Raw genomic sequence first — 23,284 nt, 5'->3', positions numbered from 1 at the left:
TCTCAGAATAATTAGTTGATGTCTAGTTTTGAGCCAAAAGTTAAACTATTTTTGGCCACCTTAGATCATTTCTGTGTCACTACTTTTTAGGTCGGGGGAAAGGGAATCTTGTGCAGTAGCCCATGCTAAGCTCAAACTCACTGTATGAACTCAGACTAACCTTGAATTTGTCATCTTCCTGCCCTGAAAGTGCTAGAATTCCAGGTGTGCACCACATGCCTTTTGAAGTTTAGTGTAAAATTCTGGTTGACTTTATAATACAAGAGCATACCGTATAATCTCTCCCACTTCAGTGTAGTAGTTAGTTAGTGAATTACGTGAAATGGTATTAAGCAGACTTTGTTGATTTGGTAGGTTAGATGAAGCTATGCTACTTGGTAGGTTAGGTACACTTCATGCATTGTAGACTTTTCAGTTAACAGTGAACTTATTGGAATGAAACAGCCTAAGTCAGGGGATATCTGTACTTCACACTTCATCAGGCACATTGAGTATTTACGATACTATTTTATTCTTACCTGGAGGTAGACAACTAATTCCTTCTTGTGTTTCTCCCCTACCCTTCTTTTAATAAACTTAATATATGTTAGTGATTTCTAATTTGCCTAATGCTTATATTTAGATAAATTTTGAGCTTAAGTATAAAGCACCATTTTGCATGTACTTCCTTGGTTTTGGTAGACTAAATGGGTTCTCAAGATGTGTACTTCCACCTCTAAGAAAAGAGTTATTAAAATGTATAGTGTGAGATTTGAACTCAGTGAAAGGTGGCTCTGAATTGTTAATAATAAGTAAGTAAATAGGAGTATATTCAGTCTGGGTTCGACATTTTTAGAACTCATCTTTTCTCTTAATCAGAACATTTTATATTAAAAACAGGTCATTATTTACTGTTAAGTTCTCTCCTCTTCCTCCTCCTCCTCTTCTTTTTTTTGGGGGGGGCTGGAGGATGAGGCTTGTTTAGTTTTCCTATTTCATGATTATTTGCTAAGAGTTGTTGACTTTAAACTGGGTGGTGGTGGCTGCATATGCCTTTAGTCCCAGCACTTGGGATGCAGAGGCACAGGGATCTCTGTGAGTTTAAGGCCAGCCTGATATACAGAGTGAATCAGGGACAGCCATGGCTACACATAGAAACCATGTCTTGAAAAACAAAAACAAACAAAAACGGATTGCTGACTTTGACAGATTTATTCAGCTGCTGTTTTAGAGGAAATGCATACAAGTGACCACTGTGGCTAAGTTGGTTATAAGGACGGCTATGTTCCATCTTTGTGCTTAAGTATGATTGTTAAAAGCATAAAACAAGTATGAAATATTTTGAAGTGTTAACTAGTGTTATTTTTCCTTAAGACACTTTTACGTTTCTCATTTCATCTTTAATGTGGACATAGCCTGGTTCAAAGATAAATCCATTTAAAATTAGAAATTTAAAAAGTAAATGAGCCCAAAAGATTCATACTTACAACTGAGTGAATTGAGGCCATCATACAGTTCTGACCTATGAATTACTACTTTTCTATAATGCTCTTACTAAAGAGTGGAATGATATGGAAAGGTGTTTGAGTACTGTGTTTTAACTAGGCTTTCAGGAAGTCATATTTACATTATCTTGAGTGTTTTGTCACACCCCCCCCCCCCCTTGTTGGGAGACTTTTGATGACTACTTCTATTTCCTTAGGAGATAGAGTACTATTTAATTACATGATCTTGGTTCAATTTTGGTAATTGGTACCTATCAAGAAAATTTTACATTTCATTTCGATTTTCAAGTTTTGTGACATACAGGCTTTTGAAGTAAGACCTAATGATTCTTTGGATTTCCTTGGTGTCTGTTGTTATGTCTCCTGAGGGTTGTGTTTCCTAAGGTTTACTATGTAACATCAGACTTCTAGATTGCCTTTTTCCATTTAGTTATTCTTGAGATTTACATGAGAGATGTTGTCTAAGCACCTTGAAGGTTCAAGTATGTACCTACTCCATGATGTATTTCCTAACCTAAGATGGCCAGCTCACACACGGGCTGTACAGCATCACATTCAACTCTCAAAAGATACTGTACCAGTTCTCTTGTATGCTAAGGCAGTATTGCAACTCTTCAAGATGTCTTGAGAGTTGTTTACTTGTTCATAGAACAATTAAACATACAAATTCTAAAATTGTGTTTTATGGGACAATTTATGATGAGCTTTGTGTATAAAATTTTGTTTTGTTTTTATAACAGGTTCTCACACTGTGTGTGTGGTTCCAGCTGGCCTGGAACTCACAGAGTTATCTATGCCTCCTGAGTGCTGGGTTTAAAGGCATGAACTACCACAGCTGGCTACACATAAAAATTTATTGGTTTTGGTTTTGCTGGTTTTATTTTTGTTCTTATAATTTGGTTTATTACCCTTGGTGTTAGGTATTTTTCTTACAGCTATCACCAGATAACTAACTAATAAGAAGTAATAAGGGGAAAATAATTTATTTTAACTCATGGTTTGGGGCTATACTCCACCACAGCAGGGAAGTCATAGCATCGGGATAGTAGCTAGTTAAATTGTGTCTGCTGTCAGGATGCAGAGGGAAAGATGGCTAGTGATTCTAGTTTTTCATCCCTTGTTGTTCATTCTGGGAAAACAGGATATGGGGTGGGGTGGTCCACACTCAGGGGTAGTTTTCCTCAGATAAACCTCCCTGGAGACATCTCACAGATGAGCCTTGAGGTTTGTCTCCTAGTTGATTCCAAATTCTGTTAATTGACATTGAAACTTAACCATTGAACCAATTAAGCATGTCGATGACTCTGTGGTTCTGATGTTCGTGAATGTTTTTTCTGTTGTTTTTAACAGAATCTCAATTGTTTGATTTTACGAGCAAAGACAGGGGCGGGTGGGGGGCACCTCAGCCAGTGCCCCACAAGGAATCTTCTTCTCCCATGCCATCTCTAAAAACCTCCTGAACTGAAAGTCTCTCCTTTCTACTTCCTGTGTTGTCTGTCTTCTTGGTTTCCTCTTCCTCTCTATGGTTTTTTTCTTAATAATCCTGTGTTCACTTCCTGTCAACTAGATTGCTCCTGCCTCTTGACCTATGATCGACTTTATTTAATCATGTTTACAATATTCAAGCAGAAAGCTCTTGTATTGAAGGTATGTGCTAAGGATGAGCCACACTACAACTAAAAACAGGTTTCTCCAGTAAGTAACACAACCTTGAGATTCATAGTGTGGTCAAAATACCCTGCAACATTTATCCAGTTAGTTTAGTTAAGATGATCACAGATTTAAGACAGAATACTTGGATGGTCTACTTTGACAATAGATCATTCGAGGCACATGTTTAAATTAGTACACGTTGGGCATCTTACCCAAACATGAATCTTTCTATGCATTCAAAAGTATCTGTGATTGAAACATTTACATTCAAATTATCAGGATGCTCAGCATTGAATTCTACATAAATACTCTAAAATGTAAAAAACTCAAACATATGTGGTCTTAAGCATTTAGATGAAGAACACAGTTCCTTAGGAGGTGAAGAGTTTGGAAATATGCTTGCAGTGGTGACTGGTAGTAAGTGCTCAGCAGCAGAGGCTGCACTTTCATAACACAATCCTCACTGCAAGTTCTATATGCAAGTTCTGTATGAAAAGAAGTAATTTGTGGTTACAGTTTGACTCCAGTGGCACACTTGTGTGGTTTTTAACTCAAAGGATCACCTGTATGTTCATATAAGCCTTTAACTTTGTCAGCCATCATCTTTCTTATGTACTCATGTAGTTTTCCCTTTTTTTTTTTTTTCCTTTGTTCATGGAACTGAACTCTTACAAGTCATTACATTTTTAAATGGAGGAGAGGATTTATGGGACAAGACATAGAAAATTAGGTCTGACTTTTTTGTGTATATTTTAAAAATACATGTCCACCCCTGGAACATTTTGTAGTGAGCATTTGCTTTAAAATATTTGATTTTTTTTCCCCAGCTTTGATGACTTAAGTGTTGATCATTCATTGTCATTTTAAATTTTTCTTATTTTTCCTATTGTTCCCCTTTCCATTTCATTTTCACTGTGTTTGTGGGTCAGAAGACTGAAAGTATTATAAAGGTACAAACATTATTCTAAATGGGTACATTTAATAGAGTGATTTAAAAACTCTAGTTGGAAAAGTATAGCCAGGAATATGCAAGACAGTCTTGAAGTGCACTTAAGAACTTTACACTGTCAAGTGCCAACATTTACACACTTGTAGTCACTAGAATTTTGACGTTGGCACAGGCAGACAAATACCCAGAGATAGATGTGTTCATTTAACTACCTGATTTATGTCCATAGTTGCTACTTTAAGAAAAAGATGGACTAATCAGTGACTTGACCTGGAACAATTGTATATCTGAATGAGGGGCAATAAAGCTTTGATCCTTGCTTCAGTCTCTCCCCCCCCTTACACACACACACACACACACACACACACACACACACACACACACCATTTTTAAATGAAATGATTAGTTTTCAGTCATAAAATGAAGAGATACAACAAAATTAGCTTGTGCCTATATGGTTTATTTGTATATTTCTCAAAGGATTCTTTTATTTCTTTCTAATATATGTGTGAATAAATGAGAAGGATCTTATTCTACAACTTTAGAACCATAAATAGCAAAATTTGACTGAATGTATTATAACTTGTTGGGAAAGTGAATTTGTTAGTATATTGTCCTTAGACTTTTACTTGCTAGTTGACTATACATTAAATATAAGTTATTTCAAGAGAATGTCTTAGAATGTTTTATTACTCATTTTTAAATTATAATTAATTGGTAAGACTTTATGACTTTACAAATATAAATAACATGCTGGGCGTGGTGGTGCACGCCTTTAATCTCAGCACTCAGGAGGCAGAGGCAGGCGGATCGCTGTGAGTTCGAGGCCAGCCTGGTCTACAAACCGAGTCCAGGACAGCCAAGGCTACACAGAAAAACCCTGTCTCAAAAAAACTTTTATATATATATATATATATATATATCGAGTTTTATTCATAAGTACTGAATGAGTTGCTTATTCAGCGTCTGTCTTTCATGTAGTTGATTAACTACTACTTTAGGTCTGGTTTAGTGTGGTTTAGGTCTTTTTGGTAATGCTAAGAGTTGAACCCAAGACCTTACAAAAAAAGTACCAAACACTTACCCTGTTACTCAGCCCAAATTTATCCAGTATTGAATACTTAATGTGATATATTCTAAGAAAAACCATAGCTTTATTCACTATTGTCAGGTTTGTACATTTGAGCTTCTGTTTGTTACCTTACTTTATTAAATCATTTAGTTCTATAGGAAGGAAGAATTCTCTCCAGTAGAAACAATAGCTTTCTTTTGTAGTTTTTATACTAAGTTTGTGGTTAGAATTGTTTTTAGGTTTGTTTTTCCCAACAGATTAAAAATAAAAAAGTCCAGACCTTCCTATAACTTGAAATGTTAAGACTCAGTTAAGCATTTAGGCAGGAAGATATGTAAGTTCAAGGTCAGCCTGGGCAACAGTTTGTGGTAGCAGATAGGTTCTCAAAACATTGTGGATTTAAGGTTCCTATTTTTTATTTGGTATGTAAGTATTGTACTATAAAAGTGAAGGTTTTTTGTTTTGTTACAGTTATGGGGTTTTTTTTTTCACTTTATATTCTATGTGCATACTTGAATCTTTCGCAGTACCTTCCCAGTTGAGCCCTTTGGTTTTTTTGAGGCAGCGTTTGTCTGTATAGTTCTGGCTGTCCTGGAACTCACTCTGTAGACAGACCAGGCTGGCCTCGAACTCATAGAAATTCACCTGTCTCTGCTTCCCAAGTGTTGGGATTAAAGGCATGTGCCGCCACCACTTGTAACTACCTTATAATCACCTTGGAGTTACAAGGGATAAAATAGATGTGCTTGTGTATGTTCAAGATACAATTTATATTCATAACTTACAGAACAAACTTTGATATGGCATAAACACTTGATAGTTTCCTAACCCAGTCAAGAAAGGCTTCTGAGTTGCTGGAGGGATGGCTCAGTGGTGAGAGCACTCAGCTGCTCTTGGACTGGATTTCAGTCCCAGCGTTTACGTTCCTATCATGCCACTCATGCCCTTTTCTGACCTTTGAGGGCAACTGGCATGTTTATGGTGCACATTTATACATGCAGGAAAAGCACTCAAGCTCATGAAAATAAATAAATCTTTTTTAAAAAATGGCTTTTGAGGCCACTAGCAATGAAATCTCATCAGGAATATTAGAAAAGAAATATAGATGTATCTTAATGGTCTTTTTACTGTGGCAAGAGGTGTTAATCAAGGAGAAGGCAGATGAATCCAGAAAGGATGAAGGAGCCTTTGTCCACATGTTCATAGTACCTAACTATTAGAACTTTACCCTGCTGATCCTTTTGATGGGGTATGGGGCAATAAGTTTTCAAAGTGTTCTTGTATTCATTATCATAGAAGGACATAGTTTTCATGAAAGATGTAAAATCCCGGCAGTTTTGAAACCGTATAGAATCATTCCCTTTTGATTAAGTATTGGAGTTAGCACAGTAAATTTTTTAGGGAAATAATATAATACTAGTCTGAAGAGTGAAGTCTTATATGGGTCATATATTAAAACTTGGTCTGTGGGAGGGAGGTTAAGTACCTTGTGGTGATGCTATCATATACCCATACATTTAGTTAAAGCATTAGAGACTACAAGATAAGGCTTCTAAACTGGTTTTAGAAAAGAATCACGGACAATAGAAATACCAGATACTTAGTGTGGCAGAATTTGGTCTATAATTACCCAGTGTCTGTACATAGTCTCACAAAATTATATATTTAACATGATATAGTTGCTACATTGGTGCTTTTATAATAGCCTATTAAAATGGTACACAAAGTTACACCTATTACTAGGATCATGTCAGTATTTAAGCATGTAGTCCTTGTCTTTTCTCCAACAAAAATGTTATTTATGTGTGAGTATAAAATTATTAATAATAATTAGAAATTTTTATATAATTTATACCCTAAATATTATTAGTCATTTTCCAAGCTTATGTACTATAAATAATATTTAATGTTTTCCTTGAAATGCTGCAGAGCATTACTGAAAAATTTAAGTTAATTATTCAGCACAACTAGTGAGTAGTTATGCTTTTTGATTAAGTTAGCCTCTCCGGCCCATTTTCCCACAAATAAAATGGAAATACATTTGTGTCGCAGGGTTCCTAAAATAATTACATTCTGTTATATATGCTATTGTTACAATGAGCAATAATGCTGCCAGTACAGAGGGACATAGACATATGTATACTTTAATGTGTGTAAATACAGAGCTTTTAAATACGACAACAAGTGAAAAACAACACATTTGAGTCATAAATCTGAAAATACTGTATTATTGCAACTTCAAGTTGAAGTGACATTCCTGTGTTTTATTATCCTTCCATCATTCACAGTGAGGTAGGTACATATACTCATATGTTTAAGCATATTAACACTCAATATTACAGTCAGCGAATGAATTCAGACAACAGAAATGTGAAATACTAGGGTAGCTTTGGCCATACTCTGAAAGCTAGGCTCCAAAGGATAGCTTTTTCTTTACCCTCTTTGAATTTCTGTGGCTTAAAGATGCAGAACTCTAATCTCCACCATCAAGTTAACACATGGCTTTCTCCGTAAGAATCTCTTAAGGCAGTGGTTCTCAACTTTCCTAATACTGCCACTTTTAAAATACAATTCCTTATGGTGTGGTGACCCACACACACAACAAATTATTTTGTCCATACTTAATTCATAACTTTGTTTTGCTACTATTATGTGTTGTAGTGTAAATATCTGATGTAAGGATATCTGAATTGTAACCCCCCTTCCTCAAGGGATCTCAACCTACATACAGATTGAGAACTCTGCTCTAGGGAGATCTGCCATTTGTCCTCTAAGGGAACTACTACCTTTGTGCGTGCACATACATACATATACTTTAAAAATAACATTTTTTTCTTTATGATTTCTATTTGTCATTTATGTGGTATTTACTATATACTTAGACATATTTAGGCACTAGGTATCTAGCATGTAATTTGGTATTGAACAAAGGGTTAATGATTCAAATAAATGTTTGATGTGCTTTAGAGTGAGAAATTCATAGGGAAAAAATAGGCTAAGAGTAGATACTAGAAGTTGAGAGGGAAAGAGAGAACTCTAACTCAGTTCACATTCCAGAATTAAAGTATTATTCTGGTCCCTTTTCACTTCTTTTGGACTCTAAGGTCTCTGACTTTGCATGGTATTAGGATCATTTCTACACTCTGGCCTGGACTGACGGTCTAGCGCTACTATATGTACAGTTAGTATAAGTACAACTGATGGTGGATATTGTTTTTGTAAACTACTAAATTTGCATTTTTTTAGCTGTCTTTACATTTTCCTGTTTTAAAAGGACACTGTCAAGTACTTTAGCTGTTATTTATAATAGAAACAATTTCCTCAAGTTTAAGTTTGTTTCTGTTACTGCCTTTTATTTTCTTGTATGGAATAAATGTAAGTCGGAGGCTAATGGTTATGGCTATAGCTATAATTGCTGTTTATTACTATTTCTCATCTATAAGATAATAGCATTTTATGGGGAATATTTTTAATATAACATTTCCAAGTTTTCAAAGAAGTATATTTTAGATGTTACTCATATTGTGGGTTTTTTTTTAAGTTTCAAACATTAATAAATCGACTAAAATGACTTGTCTTTACCTGAAAGTATGTCTAACAATATGTTTAATGTATTTCCTAAAAGTACAGATTTAGCACTCAATGTTAATCCATTATACTATATATGAATCTTATTCTGTGCCCTTGGGAATAGAACCCAGAGCCTTAATTATGGTAGGCAAACACTGTACCACTGAATGACTTCCTGAGACTGCAAATGAATTTTAAAGCATTTTCATTGCTCCAGATCTGAATTTTACTAGCTAATTATAACTTGTTAATATAATTGAAAGCTTTGTTGAAGCTTATTTGATTACATTTATAGTTTAAGTAACTTTTGTTTGTAGAATAACTTGTCAGAAATATTTGCTGACCATAGCTGCTTTGTTGTAGGAGGACTGACAAATGGTAGTGGCCGGTATATCTCTGCGGCACCTGGGGCAGAAGCCAAGTACCGAAGTGCTTCAAGCACTTCCAGTCTATTTAGCTCCAGCAGCCAGCTCTTTCCTCCTTCTCGGCTCCGCTATAATAGATCTGATATCATGCCCTCCGGCCGCAGTAGGCTATTAGAAGATTTCAGGAACAACCGCTTCCCCAACCTTCAGCTCAGAGACTTGATTGGACATATAGTCGAGTTTTCTCAAGACCAGCATGGCTCGAGGTAGGTGTTTATGGTTTCTCACTCATACTTCACACTGTTTTTGTTGAATACTGTTGCCTTTAAAAAGAAAGGAACCTAAATGTTTATCTCCCTGGTTGAGACTTATCTGTCTGCCCTCTCCCATCTCCCCCCATCCCCACCCACCCCCACCCCAGCCAGAAAGGATAAAAGTTTTTCATTTTGCTAACTAGTGGTACATGCCTGAGGCTACCCTAAGCTACATAGTGATTTTTAAGTCAGCTTGAGCTATATCACAAGATCTTTTCTCTTCCCACCACCACCCCCCCGGACACACATGATGAGGCATGCAGATGATTTTACAAAGGTTGTTTTTAATTTATTGTCTTGGGATTTAAATTTTTTTCCTATATAGATTCATACAGCAAAAGCTAGAGAGAGCTACTCCAGCTGAACGGCAAATGGTATTTAATGAAATTCTACAGGCAGCCTATCAGTTAATGACAGATGTTTTTGGGAACTATGTTATACAGAAGTTTTTTGAGGTAAGTGCATTTGCAGTTTTGCTAGCAGATAGTTCTAAAATTGGACAATAGGCAGTTTCACATAAAGATGCATATAAAACTGTGATCAAATATTTGGAAATCATGTTCCAGTGCTAAGGAGACAGCTCAGTCAGTGAAGTGCTGCTTCTTATACATCCATAAAGACCCAAATTAGGACCTTCCTGCTCCCACAAAACAATTAGGTGTGGCAGCATGTGTTTGTAACCTCAGTACTTGGGGAATCCGTGCAGGAGGACCCATGTGGCCTTCCGGTGAGGCAGTCTATCTGAGTCACCAATGTCCAGGTCCTGTCTGGAGCTAGACAGATAGATAGCTCTAGCAGTTGGGAGCAGTTCCCCCAGTACCCATGAAGCTCACGGCCACTTGTAATATCAGTGTCTGGGACTGTGACACTCTCTTTTGAGGGCACACACACACACACATTTTTAAAAATGATTAAATTTAAAGAAGAAAAGAGTAAAGATAAGCCAGGCATGGTTGTACACACGCTTAGTCCCAGCACTCTGGAAGCAGAGAGAGGCAGGTAGATTATAACTTAACATTACTGGAAGCATCTCTTGAGTCTTAGATTTTACTGTAGGTATAAAGTACAGCAAACAGTGTGCTGCTCAAGTTTAGCAAAGTATTGTCATGCTAATTTCTTACTTTTGCTATCTTTCAGTTTGGAAGTTTGGATCAGAAATTAGCCCTGGCTACTCGTATTCGTGGTCATGTTCTACCGTTAGCCTTGCAAATGTATGGCTGTCGTGTTATTCAAAAAGCATTAGAGTCTATTTCTTCTGATCAGCAGGTAATTGTAAGTTGAGATAAAAGTTTTGTAATATTTAATTTAAAATGGAATTTCTTTTTATCTTACTATCTTGAGGGGAAATGACCTAAAGATTTCTACCAGAAGACTTAAGATCTTTTCATAAAGTCTATCTTAAACAGCTCATTGCTATTTAAAATTTCCAACGCAGAACTTTGACCCATTCACTGCCTCTCTGTGTAGTGCCTGCAGTTTGGCAGAGAATGCCAAATGATGTGTTTTTGCTATCACTTACCTTTTTATTATCAGCAGTTTCAGCAAGCACTTCACTGTTACAGAGTTTATTTTGAGGTCTGCTTATATTTCTATCTTAAGAATTATAAGCAGCCAGGCGTGGTAGTGCACGCCTTTAATTCCAGCACTCAGGAGGCAGAGGTAGGTGGATTTCTGAGTTCGAGGCCAGCCTAGTCCACAAACTGAGTCCAGGACAGCCAAGGCTACACAGAGAGACCGTGTCTCGAAAAACCGTTAAAAAAAAAAAAAGCAATTATAAGCAAAAAACATTCTTATATTCCAGTTAGTATATACATAAATATATATGAGTATATACTAAAAACGTCTAACCAGTGAAACATAATATTCCTCTTAACAAGATTGACTTCTTTGGTGCTATACCAGAGGACCCAAGTTCAGTTCAGACCCAAGCATACATGGCATAATCTCACACAGATAAACACACATAATTTTTTTTAGGAAAAAAAATTTACTGATTTAAAAGAAAAGAGAAATATGTATGGTTTGAATGATGGTCTGAATATTTTAATAAGGGACCAATGTAATTGTTAACATACTCATTGTACTTCCTTCTAAGTTATGAATGTCACCTTTAAAATAATTTAAACAGACAACAAAATTGAGAGTAAGATTTTAAAATGTATGCTTTGTGTGTTTAGTAGGTTCTTGTGTGATTTTTCAGTTTACTTTCAATATGAAGTTATTTGTGTTCATATACCACATAAAAATATAATTGAACGAAATAGCTCCTTTTTTAAGTTAATAGTAATAATTTAGAAAGTCATTTTTGAGTGTTATACAATAAAAGTAAATTCTGCAGTTTAAAAATGGAGGGAGTAGGGTGTCTTAGTTGGAGTTTTTATTGCTGCAATAAACACCGTGACCAAAAACAACTTAGAGAGGAAAGAGCTTATTTCAGCTCACATGTTGGAAGTGAGGGCAGGAACTGATAGAGGTTGTGGAGGGGTTCTGCTTACTGGATGGGTCTCTGTGGCTTGTACAACCTGTGTTCTTATAGCATCTACCCAGGACCATCAGCCCAGGGTGACATTGCCCACAGTGGTATGAGCCCTTTCACATCAATCACTAATTAAGAAAGTCTACCACAGGCCAATCTGATGGGGATGTTTTCTCAATTGAGGTTCTCTCTCCAAAATGACTGTAGTTTGTGACAAGTTGACATAAAACTAGCCAGCAAGGAGGAGGTGGGTAAATGGGTAGGATCTATTGTTTTAATTTGGATTTTTAAGTTAATTATATTTTGTAATGTAGACTGTTTTAATTTAGGCATAAATCCGTGTTGTAGGTTGACTAACAGGATTCCTCCATAATTGTGTTGGAATATAATTGAGTTAAAGATTATTTGAATACCTTTAGATTGCATATGTGTGCCCCATTTCTTTGTAGTAATAACTTTCTGTCCTAATAAGACATACAAGTTAGTAATAGTAAAATTTTATAACAGGTTTTATTGTAAGCAGTAAACAAAAAAAAAATGCCCATTAGTAATTATAATTACTGGTAATAGGTGAAATGCAAATAACCTAGTATCTTATTTTTTACTCTGTTGTAATTAATCACTTTGGTAAACTCATGCAGACATTAATAATGATCCCTTTGGAATGAAGGATAGGGGTGGTTGATAGCTCACAAAAATAGAACTTTAAAAATGTATATTAGATACCTATTTAAAAGATAGTTGTGCCGGGCGTGGTGGCGCACGCCTTTAATCCCAGCACTTGGGAGGCAGAGGCAGGCGGATCATTGTGAGTTCGAGGCCAGCCTGGTCTACAATGCGAGTCCGGGACAGCCAAGGCTACACAGAGAAACTCTGTCTCAAAAAACAAAAATAAAACAAACAAACAAAAAAAGACAGTTGCAGGACATGTACACAATGAAAATTGTGGTTCACTATCACTGTTTTATGTCAGTATGTATCATTGACATTACTGTCCTGTGATATGCTTTAATAATTTTTATCTTGAATGGTTTTTTTTTTTAATTTTTAATACTTTAAGAAACAGGAAATAGTTTTGACTGCTTTGTTCTGTTATTTTTAACCATTCCATGTGAATAGTTTTCATTCCATTGGATTCTTTGGTGAAATAATAATTTAAATGTCTTTTGCAGAGTGAAATGGTCAAGGAGCTAGATGGTCATGTGCTCAAGTGTGTGAAAGATCAGAATGGAAACCATGTTGTACAAAAATGTATTGAATGTGTTCAGCCACAGTCACTGCAGTTCATCATTGATGCTTTCAAAGGACAAGTAAGATTAATATTTGACATTAATTTCCTTAGAACATTTTATAATTTGAATATTAGCATTTTAAGTACAAGATTATACCTGCCCCTTTTGCTAAAAATAGAAAATAGTAAATGTAATTAGCTGTAATCCCAGCACCTGAGAGATGGAAGCAAGGAATTGGAAATTCAATGTCATTCTCAGCTATGTATGAGACATGTCTCAAAATGTCAGCCTTATTAGTAAAGTCATTAGATAAAAGTAGCTACAAAAGTGTTTTCTATAGTCCTGAGGAGGAAAAAAGACATAAAACAGTGTTTACAAAGGCCAAAATAACTAATACAAAACCCACAGTGGTTGATATCCCTGGTTACATTGCTAAGCGACCCTCTCTCCTGAATCCATTTATTTTCACTGTCATCCATCCTTGGCTAGGTTCTGTTCATTGTATTGCTTTGGTTGGTTTGGGCTGCTGTCCTAAGGATGGAACCTAGGGCTTTACACATGCTAGGCAACTGAGCTACATCTCTTGCCTGTTAAATTCTTTTTGATCAAAATTACCTTCAGCCCAACTGGGTGGCTCAACAAGTAAAAAGGAAATGCTGTCAAGCCTGATGACCTGAGTTTGGTTCCCCAGATCCCACATGGTGAAAGGAAAAACAGACTTCCTCCCCCAAGTTGGCCTCTGACTTCTGTCATAAGTACTAGGGTATGTTAAAATAACAGCAAATGTACATCTCAGTCCTTCTATTTATTTCAAGGTGTTTGTGCTTTCAACACATCCTTACGGCTGCAGAGTCATTCAGCGAATCTTGGAGCACTGCACTGCAGAGCAGACCTTGCCAATCTTAGAAGAGCTTCACCAACACACAGAGCAGCTAGTACAGGTATAGTTCCCTAAAAAGTTGAAATGTTTGCTGCTTTTTTTTTTTTTAAAGAAATGTAATTTGTTAAACTGTAAAAGTAGGTGAGGAAAATTTATTGCAGTCTCTTCTACTGGGATTTTTAGACAGTTGATTTATGTTTTATTAAATAGACATTTTGAGGATGGAAAGTAATTTTTAAATTTCTGTCATAGGATCAGTATGGCAATTATGTTATTCAGCATGTATTGGAACACGGTCGACCTGAAGACAAGAGCAAAATTGTTTCTGAAATCAGAGGAAAGGTGTTAGCCCTGAGTCAACACAAATTTGCCAGGTATCACAATAGTCAGTTCTTCCAACTCCTAATATATATATTTTTAGTAGGTCTATAATTAAATTTATGGATGTCAAGTTATGGGCTATCCTGTGATACCAATTTCTGTTTTAGAAGTAATTACAAAATGAGATATTTTGCGTCTGTTTTCTAGTAATTGGAACAAACTGAAAAGTCAAGTCTTTACATTTGGCTGTAAAGAAAAAAATATTAAAGTTTATATTTATGCGCCTTTAATTTTTAGCAACGTAGTAGAAAAGTGTGTTACTCATGCTTCCCGTGCTGAGAGAGCTTTACTGATTGACGAGGTTTGCTGTCAGAATGATGGTCCTCACAGTGCCTTATACACCATGATGAAGGATCAGTATGCCAATTATGTGGTTCAGAAGATGATTGATATGGCTGAACCTGCTCAGAGAAAGATAATCATGCACAAGGTAATACAGTGCTTAGCACCATACATCTGTATGACTTTTGACTGCACAGGAACTTTTTGTAGGATTAATTTCTCCATGGAAGAATACAGTTAGTTTAAGCACATGGGCAGCTTAGTCCACCCAGTACAATCATACGTATTTTTGAAGGATGACTTCCTAGATATTGCCCAGTTGTACTGAGGAATCTTACAAGCTTATGTGTCCGTGTGAGAAGCGTGTCTGTTCACCAGTCTCATCTGTGACTGTTAACTGTATTCAGCTGGAAAGGAACAGTGCACAGCTCCCTAGTGCACTCTGTAGAGCTGCCATTGCCTGCATGTGACACAGCAGTGGTTTTATTACTCACTGAAGAAAAGAGTACTTAAATGCCCTTTTAAACATTTTTGAGAGATTTTTATGGCTCAGTAGCTTTTTAACAGCAAGGTTATCTGGACCTGAGGGAGCTATTTTAAATCAGAAAACACTTTCTCAAGTTGTCCTCTGACTTTCACGTACACACCCACACAAAATGAATTAAAACCCAGAAACCTTAGTAATTTAGTTTTTTTAATGAGCTTATTTGTTTTTCAGATTCGACCTCACATTACTACTCTTCGCAAATATACATATGGGAAGCATATACTGGCCAAGCTGGAAAAATACTATTTGAAAAATAGCCCAGATCTAGGGCCTATTGGAGGACCACCAAATGGAATGCTGTAAGGGAAAACAGAAGATGATTTAACCATGTTCAAAGAATGGGTTTTCTTTGTGAATTATCAAAACACAATTCAACTATGGATCTTTGATTTTTTTTTTTAAGCAAAACTATTTATTGACTTCATCCATTTGTAAATTTTTAAGGTTCTTGTGTATATTTAGGGGATGGGGGTGGTGGATTATAAATTATATTCATCCCTGAGTGGAGACCTATCAGATTGGATTTCTGGTGAAGCACAGAATGCCTGTACATGATGTAACTGTATCCCCACACACACACACAAAAAAGACAAAAAAGAAAAAAGTTGTCACATATTTTGTAAATTTATACCTTGTAAAGTCACAAAAAAAATAGTTTTTAAAGGGAAAAGTACAGTATTTTAATAAACTGGCTTGCAGTCTGGTAGGTCTACAACCCCATAGCACAACAGGTTTATAGAGATGTATATAGAATTATAGTTCTTATTTTTTTTTCCTTTGTGTGAAGCCTTTTATAACAGATTAACAATCAACTGCATAAATATTATTAATATTTTAAAAGGAAAGTTAAGTTGTATTTTGGTAATTCACAAACTATCATGCAAAGAAAAACTCAGACAAGAATAAAATCATTTGAGATAACATTATTTACAGCGGATGTGGTTTTAATAAAATTACTGCCCTATAATGTCCCTGGCAATGTATAGAAGAATTGTATATACTTATAATTGTAATGAGTTAGAAAACAAAATCATGGTGGCACTTCCGTTCAGTTAAACTGCACTGAATGAAAAGTTAACTTTCACACTAACTTTTCAATTTGGTTTGCAACAAGAACGGATGGATAATTTGTATTTTGTTCTAAATTACAGAATTACAAGACTGTTGAGGAAGTGTTGGTTTATTCTGCGTTTTCATAGTAGATACATAAAGTAGGAACCGGATAGAGGTGAAAGAGGCCACTGAGAAGTGAGCTGATAGCTCAGCATTTACGCATGATTGCATATTCAGAGAGCTTTTTTTTCCTTCCTATAAATAAACGCATTGTGTATGTAGGGGTAGATGTAAGTTTACAATTTGAAAGCAGATCTTGTTTCAGTGTTTGTTATGAAAGCCTTGCTAATTTCGTAGTGATTTTCTTTGGTTGTACAGGTGTACATTTGTAAACCTTCATGCTGTAAATGGAATCTGTTTTATCTCTTTGGGAAACATTTGCATTTTAGTGTACATTTACATCCCTGCCCTCTTTAACCTGGCAATATAGTGTTGTATAATGTAAATTTATTTCTCCAAATTGAGAGTGATTTTTAAGAATTTTTTATCTTTATATGGTTTCAAAAGTATGAACCAGCTTTCTTTTTATTATTGTGGAAAACATTTTGTTTTATAACATAGTTGTTGACTCTGTTAATAATGGACATGCTAGGATCTGGATCACTTTCAATTGAAGTCAGGGTATTGTGCATAATAAATAGAAAGTGTTGGACTGAGATTTGATTACCATAGAGGCCAATGCTTTTTCCATCTTTAAATGTGATGTGACTTTTTTCTTTGTACAGAAGAGTACTGTATTTTTGAATAGCCTACTCCCAAGTAAGAGCAAATCTGTATGATAACATTTTTTCCTCTGGACATAAGACATAACAGTAACATGATGTACATTTACAAGCGGCCTTATGTACATTTCCCAACAATCTTTTTAAGGCAAAATTGTGACCATATGTGTATAATTAAAATCGTTTTTAATCCTTTGCCTATGAAAATATTTTGGAAAAAATTGCTTTGTATATTCAGTTTCTGAAAGATAAAGAAAGTGCTTTGTATTTTGTTGAAGTCAGTATTTTGTATAAACATTTATGTTGACCCACTTATGTTCAGTGCTAAAAACTGAAATGAACATGCTATTTCTGTCAGATGAATTGTAGAAGGGATTTTTTTACTCGATCTGCAGAAGAAAAACAATCAGAGCACAATATTGAGTATAAAGATTCTATCCTTTTGTTACTTGTATCATGAACCTTAAAATTTGGCATGAAGTTTGGGATGCCAGGAGTCTCCTTCACTTTGATGTTGAGTTATCTAGCTTTCTAACCCAACATTTCTTGGTGAGGCCCTTAAATCTAGCCACTGTCACCATTCTCAGTCACACTGGTTCATCATCATGTCCCTGTCACAGTAGCAGTATTTTCTCCCATATAGAATGACTCTCTTCCCCTTTTTCTATTTTGTTTTCCCAGCCTCACAGTGTCTTGGCCCTGGGTTGAACTTAACTTCCCCACATCAGCCCATGGTTGCAAGATCAAAACTGTCGGTGTTAGAGATTGGTAACAGCTCTTCCTGCAGAGATGCAGCCCATCCTGGTTTGCCCTTGCCCTTCCCTTTGGATGCGCGGGCAGCTGTCACTCGGCTCAGAAAGTGGCAAGTCCTAGAGAAAGTTATTTGGAATTGAATCCTCCTCTAGCAGTCCTGATTCATACTTCCCAGTGCTGACAACCCAGTCCTCCTGATACTTTTAGGCATATTCTAGAAAAATAGCTGTTTGTGTAGAGATTTTATGATCTGCCAGTTTTGGTGCCCACCCTGATTCCACCTTCTAGTATGTTGGCATGGAACTTTAGAAAAATCAGACATTTCAGAATAAAGAAATCTGATTGGGCGGAACCTGCTTAGGCTTTACTCTTGAGTGTCTCCTTTTGATATAGATTGTTTCTGGACCAGTTTGTCTAAGTCCTGGCTCTTATTGGCTCATATGAAATGTTATCTTTACTTCTTTGTATATTATGTATAAACTAGAAAATGAAATGTGTGAATAACATTGTATGAAATAAACCCAGTCTTGTGTTTTTCTCTAGATAAAATATCCCTTTGTATCTCCGTCGAGATTGCTTGATTTTATGTCATTTAACTTCACAAAAACATGTGGCCTCCATTCTCCATAAACTTGAGACTGTATTCTAGGAAAATGCATATTGGGTCCAAGTCTGAGTTTGAGGTTTATCTTATTTCCAGATTCTGTAAATTTGGCTTTGTCAACAGCCTGTGTACCCTGGTGAGCTGAAGATTTACTTCTGTACTTAAGTATATGAGTGCTCTGTCTGCATGTAGATCTGCATGCCACAAGAGGGCATCAGGTTCCATCATTAGATGGCCGTGAGGCACCATGTGGTTGCTGGGAATTGAATTCAAGACTTTAATTGCTGAACCATCTTTCCACCAGGGCTTGATTCTTTTATTTTATGATTATTGTTTTGTTTTTGTGGGGTTTCATTTTTGTTTTTTGTTTGTTTGTTTGGTTGTTGGTTGGCATGTGTGTATCTTTGTTTTTTTGTTCTGTTTTTGAGACAAGGTTTTACTAGTCTTTGAACTCACTATATAGAACAGGCTGGCCTCAGAAAGAGAGGGAGGAGGGGAGGGAAGGAACGAGAGACAGGAGACAGAGACAGATCCACCTGCCAGTGCCTCTCTTGAGTGCTAGGGTGCTAGAGTTGAAGGCATGTGCCACCACGCTCCCAGGGCTTGATTCTTATTGGAAACAGCTATTTAGCTGCAAGGTAAAATGCAGTACCTATTTGCTTAAGTGGAGTTCTTCATAATGCTAAGTCAGGATACTATTTCTTCAGGAAGGTGTTGGATAGTTTTTGTGGAGCAGGAAGGAATGAAGGACTCAGAGGAACACTGTTTATTGTCTGCCCTTTCTCCCCCACTTGCCCAGGTCTGGGTTAAGGCCTCTGGAGGGGTTCAGGTGCTCTGAATAGAGAAGTCAGGAAAACCAGGGCCTGCAGTGTTCAAGGAGTGGTGCAGAAGGAAGCAGAAGTTTCTCTTTTGTTCTTTAACTACAAAGTGGGCCTTCATGCCCTTTCTCCGGTATCTTCTAGATTCCATACATGAGATTAAAGTCAGGACAAGTTAGGAATAATAGCTCAATGGTGCGGCTCTTGGTCCTTGGAGCCCTTCTAGAGGTCCAGGAGCACATCTAGAGGAGGAGGCTTCACTGTGGCTGTGCTGTAGTAGGAACCTGGCAGTTCTGCTGAGTGCCAGCTAGAGCTGGAGATATTACTCAGTGACTAAGAGTGCTTAATGTTCTTCCAGGGGTCAGTTCAGTTTCCAGTGTCTACACCAGGTGGCTCACAACCTCCTGAAACTGGTTTTCATGAGCACTCACACTCACATAGTACACACACTACTCAAGCACATAGGCATAGATGTCTGATCGCCTCAGCCACGTGGTAAGTCTGAGCATGTGCATCCAAGTTGGGTTTATCTCAAGGAAAACACAGTAACACTAAAAACAAACCTGCTAATTTAGCTTATAGCAAGGAAGGTAGAATTAAGGAATTTTTGCCCAATTTGCCTATTGGCATAAACTACTCCTTCCTACCATCTCTGAACAATAAGATGGGCAGGAACAAACCAGAAGCCCAATTGGGTAGGGGTGTCTGTATGTGTGTATGTGTCTCCATCCCAGTGGGAAGCGCTAGGCATGGTGGCAGGAACAATTGAGCTCACACCTCAAAACCTAACCAAGACTCCCCAAACAGCCATGAACAGGACCAAACATTCAAATGCTAGAAAACCAGGACATTTATCTTTCAAACCACTTAGTTCTACTCCTCAATAGTCCCATGAACATATAAAGCAAAAATGCAGTCAGTTTGTCTAACTCAACAGTACTGAGTCTAGTTCATGATAACCATCAGTGGTGTACTGGATTGAATATTGATTCCCACCAATTTATGGCCACCTGGAACCTACAAATGCAGCCCAACTTAATAAACAGGTCTTTGTAATGAAATCTCTGTCCTAAATCCAATATGGCCAATGTTCTTTTAATCCCAGCACTCAGGAGGCCGAGGGAGTTGGATCTCTTGAGTCTGAGACCAGCCTGGTCTACAAAGAGTTCCAAAGTTACACAGAGAAATCCTGTGTGAAAGGGAAAAACATAAGGAATTTGAACATAGATACCATTTCATGATGATGGAAACAGAGGCAGAATTTAGGAACCCCGAGATTCCTGGTGACTTGGGGAGGAATGTGGCCTGCACCCTGATTTCAAATTTCTGGCCCTTGGAACTGAGAAGACCTAGTTCTGTTGCTTACATAATGCGTTAGGTGGCCTTAGGAACCCCAGTACAGGTAAAGGGCTACTGATGTCATGGGAAACAGGTAGACTTTATGGTTTCTTGATGACAGAACATAACTGCTTTTGGATTTTTAAAACAGGGTTTCTCTGTAATAGCCTTGGCTGCCCTGCAACTCTGTAGACCAGGCTGGCCTCAAGAGATCTACCTGCCTCTGCTTCCTGAATGCTGGGATTAAAGGTATACAAGTGCCAAGCAGACTACAACTTTAATACTTGTCAAAAACAACAGAACCAGTGTGGGCTATTGCTCTGTTGGTAGAGTGTTTGTTTGCCTGGCATACAAGGAGGCTGGAGTCCTAGCTCGGTTTGTTCCCACCACATAAAGCTGAATGTAGTGGTACATGCCTGTATAGAGGCAGATGGATCATAAATTCAGGCTAATCTTTGGTTGCCACATACTGACTTTAAGGCCATGTGGCACTGCTTTTTTTTTTTTTTTTTTAACAAACCTAGCCAGGCATTGTCATTCAGATTATGAGGAAGATGGATCACTGCATTTGAAGCCAACCTAGTCTGCATTTATAGTTCCAGACTAGCCAGAGCTGCACAGTGAGACCCTTTCTAAACACAAACTAAAAAATGTAAACACCAGTTAAATACAACCAACCAGAAGCTAGGGTATCTGCAAGACCTGTACCCCAGTGCTGTGGGCATCAACTTCCAGCCACAAGAACCACACTGCAGGAAGACAGGAGCGTTCCTCTGCTCAATATGGATGGCTCCTTTCCTCAACCAGCAAAGACCCCGCAACTGTGGGTTACAACCCCTTTGACAAACCTCTTCTGTCTCCAAAAATATTTGTGAGTCATAACTAGCAAATTTACAGTTGTAAAATAACAATGAAAATAGTTTTATGGTTTGGGGTCACCACAATGTGAGGAACTGTATGACAGGGTCGCAGCATTAGGCTTGAGAACCACTGCCTCATAGAATGTGTTCTGGCCTTGTTTCTCCCATCTTCCTTTCCTTGGCTCTTGGCTCATCACTACTGGTTGTTCTTCCCTGATCTGACTGCTCTACCCCTAGCTCTTACAAGCCTTTGGCTCCTAACTCCCTCTCTCTCCACCCAGCATTGCCTTTTTTATTTTTCCCTTCTTTTTCTAAAGCACTTTCACACACCGATAGACTGAATTATTTAAGTAAATTTAAGTTGAGTTACTGGTAGGACAGTGAAAATGTAAATTCCATAGGACAAAATTTCCTTGGTCTACTGTAAATTTCTGTTGGATGAAAGAATGACTGTAAAGTCTGCATGAGATAAAAACCAGTCCTCAATCTCCAGTTATTGATTAAATGACAGATTGAAGTATTACCTAATAAATAAGAATATATGTATTCATTCATTCATGTATCCATTTATTCATCAGTATCCCACCTAGTATGGAAAACACAGGTCCAGGCCTTGACGATGCCTAACAGGCTTGAGGAATGGGCCTCAGAGCCAGGTGCGGTGGCACACACCTGTAATCCCAGCACTCAAGGAGGCAGAGGCAGGCAGATGTCTGTGAGTTCTAGGCTAGCCTGGTCTACAAAAGCACGTCCAGGACAAGCACGGCTACACAGAAACTCTGTCTCAGGGTGGGGGGCGGGGCAGGGAAGGAATGGGGTTCAAACATTTTCATCTTTCTGACTGATTAAGTATGTTCCCCCTAAGATTCCTTTGGGCAGTAGTTCTCAACCTATGGGAGGAGGGGGGGTCAAGTGACCTTTTCATAGGGGTTGCCTAAGTCCACTGGAAAACACAATAATTTATACTACAATCCATAACTGTAGCAAAATAATTGTTATGAAGTAGCAATGAAAATAATTTCATCGCTGGGGCGGGGGGGTCACCACAACCTGAGGAAATGCATTTAAGGGTCACAGCATTAGGATGAGTGAGACCTCTGCCTTAGGGTCCCTAGAGGAATCAGCATCTCTGGCTTGTGTTGAAGAGATGTGAGGTCAAGAACCATGCCACTGATGCTGGGCGTGGTGGTGCACTTGTTTAATGTCAAGAGGCAGAACCAGGCCAATCTCTGAGTTCTAGGCCAGCCTGGTCTACAGAGCAAGTGCCAGGACAGCCAAGGCTACATACACAGAAAAACCCTGTCTCAACATACTCCCCCAGGGGGGTTGGAACATGTTGTCAACCAGCCATAGTTGCATGTCAGGTTCCTAACAGGTTCCAACAAAACTAAGGTAGCCTCACAGTTGTCACCTCCTCAACTCTGTCCACTGATCACTGTGACAGAAATTAACACATAAGCTTGGCTCCCCTACTTCTTTGACATGAGTCTCCTCACTTGTGGTTGTGAGACCTTCTCAGTGTGTTAGATCACACAGAAAGGACATACTGATGAAGACTGTCTGTAGGGGCTTGGATGTTGCCATGGGACATGATCCATTCTTCCTACAGACAGAGATGGCTTATTAGCCTTTCCACATGTCCCCAGCACACCTCACGTATGCAGCCTGTGTCCTGTACCTCATGAGCTCAGCCCTCTTAACTGCTACCATGACAAGTTCACCTCAAACCTGCACCTCCCACCCACCCCAGAGTCCAAAGAGGATCTACAGCAGCCTTCTACTCATCTCTTGTGGACCACCAAGGCGTCTCCAGCTCAAAGTCATGAACCTGAGGCCTCTCCATCTCCTACCCCAGCCCTCCCAATAAGAGT

At 37.8% G+C, this 23,284-nt stretch overlaps 1 protein-coding gene across 12 annotated transcripts in view; it reads left to right on the top strand.

The window, feature by feature from the left end:
- Positions 1-18,342, top strand: part of PUM2 (pumilio RNA binding family member 2) — a 77,957-nt gene extending 59,615 nt beyond the window's left edge. For 9 of the 12 annotated variants that reach the window (XM_084793027.1, XM_084793029.1, XM_084793032.1 and 6 more), the window contains 8 exons: positions 9,092-9,359; positions 9,733-9,862; positions 10,545-10,679; positions 13,056-13,193; positions 13,931-14,056; positions 14,248-14,369; positions 14,614-14,806; positions 15,377-18,342. In XM_084793027.1, coding sequence (XP_084649153.1) covers positions 9,092-9,359; positions 9,733-9,862; positions 10,545-10,679; positions 13,056-13,193; positions 13,931-14,056; positions 14,248-14,369; positions 14,614-14,806; positions 15,377-15,508 — 1,244 coding nt within the window. In that variant the 3' untranslated portion in view covers positions 15,509-18,342. The remainder of the gene's footprint in view (positions 1-9,091; positions 9,360-9,732; positions 9,863-10,544; positions 10,680-13,055; positions 13,194-13,930; positions 14,057-14,247; positions 14,370-14,613; positions 14,807-15,376) is intronic. The other 3 variants (XM_084793024.1, XM_084793022.1, XM_084793028.1) reach the window with 1 other exon arrangement.
- The last annotated feature ends 4,942 nt before the right edge of the window (positions 18,343-23,284 follow it).

This window comes from Acomys minous (assembly GCF_964271855.1).
Source record: "Acomys minous genome assembly, chromosome: 8".
Lineage (NCBI taxonomy): Eukaryota > Metazoa > Chordata > Mammalia > Rodentia > Muridae > Acomys > Acomys minous.
The sequence above is the reverse complement of the archived record's forward strand: the minus strand, read 5'-3'. Positions and strand labels throughout refer to the sequence as shown.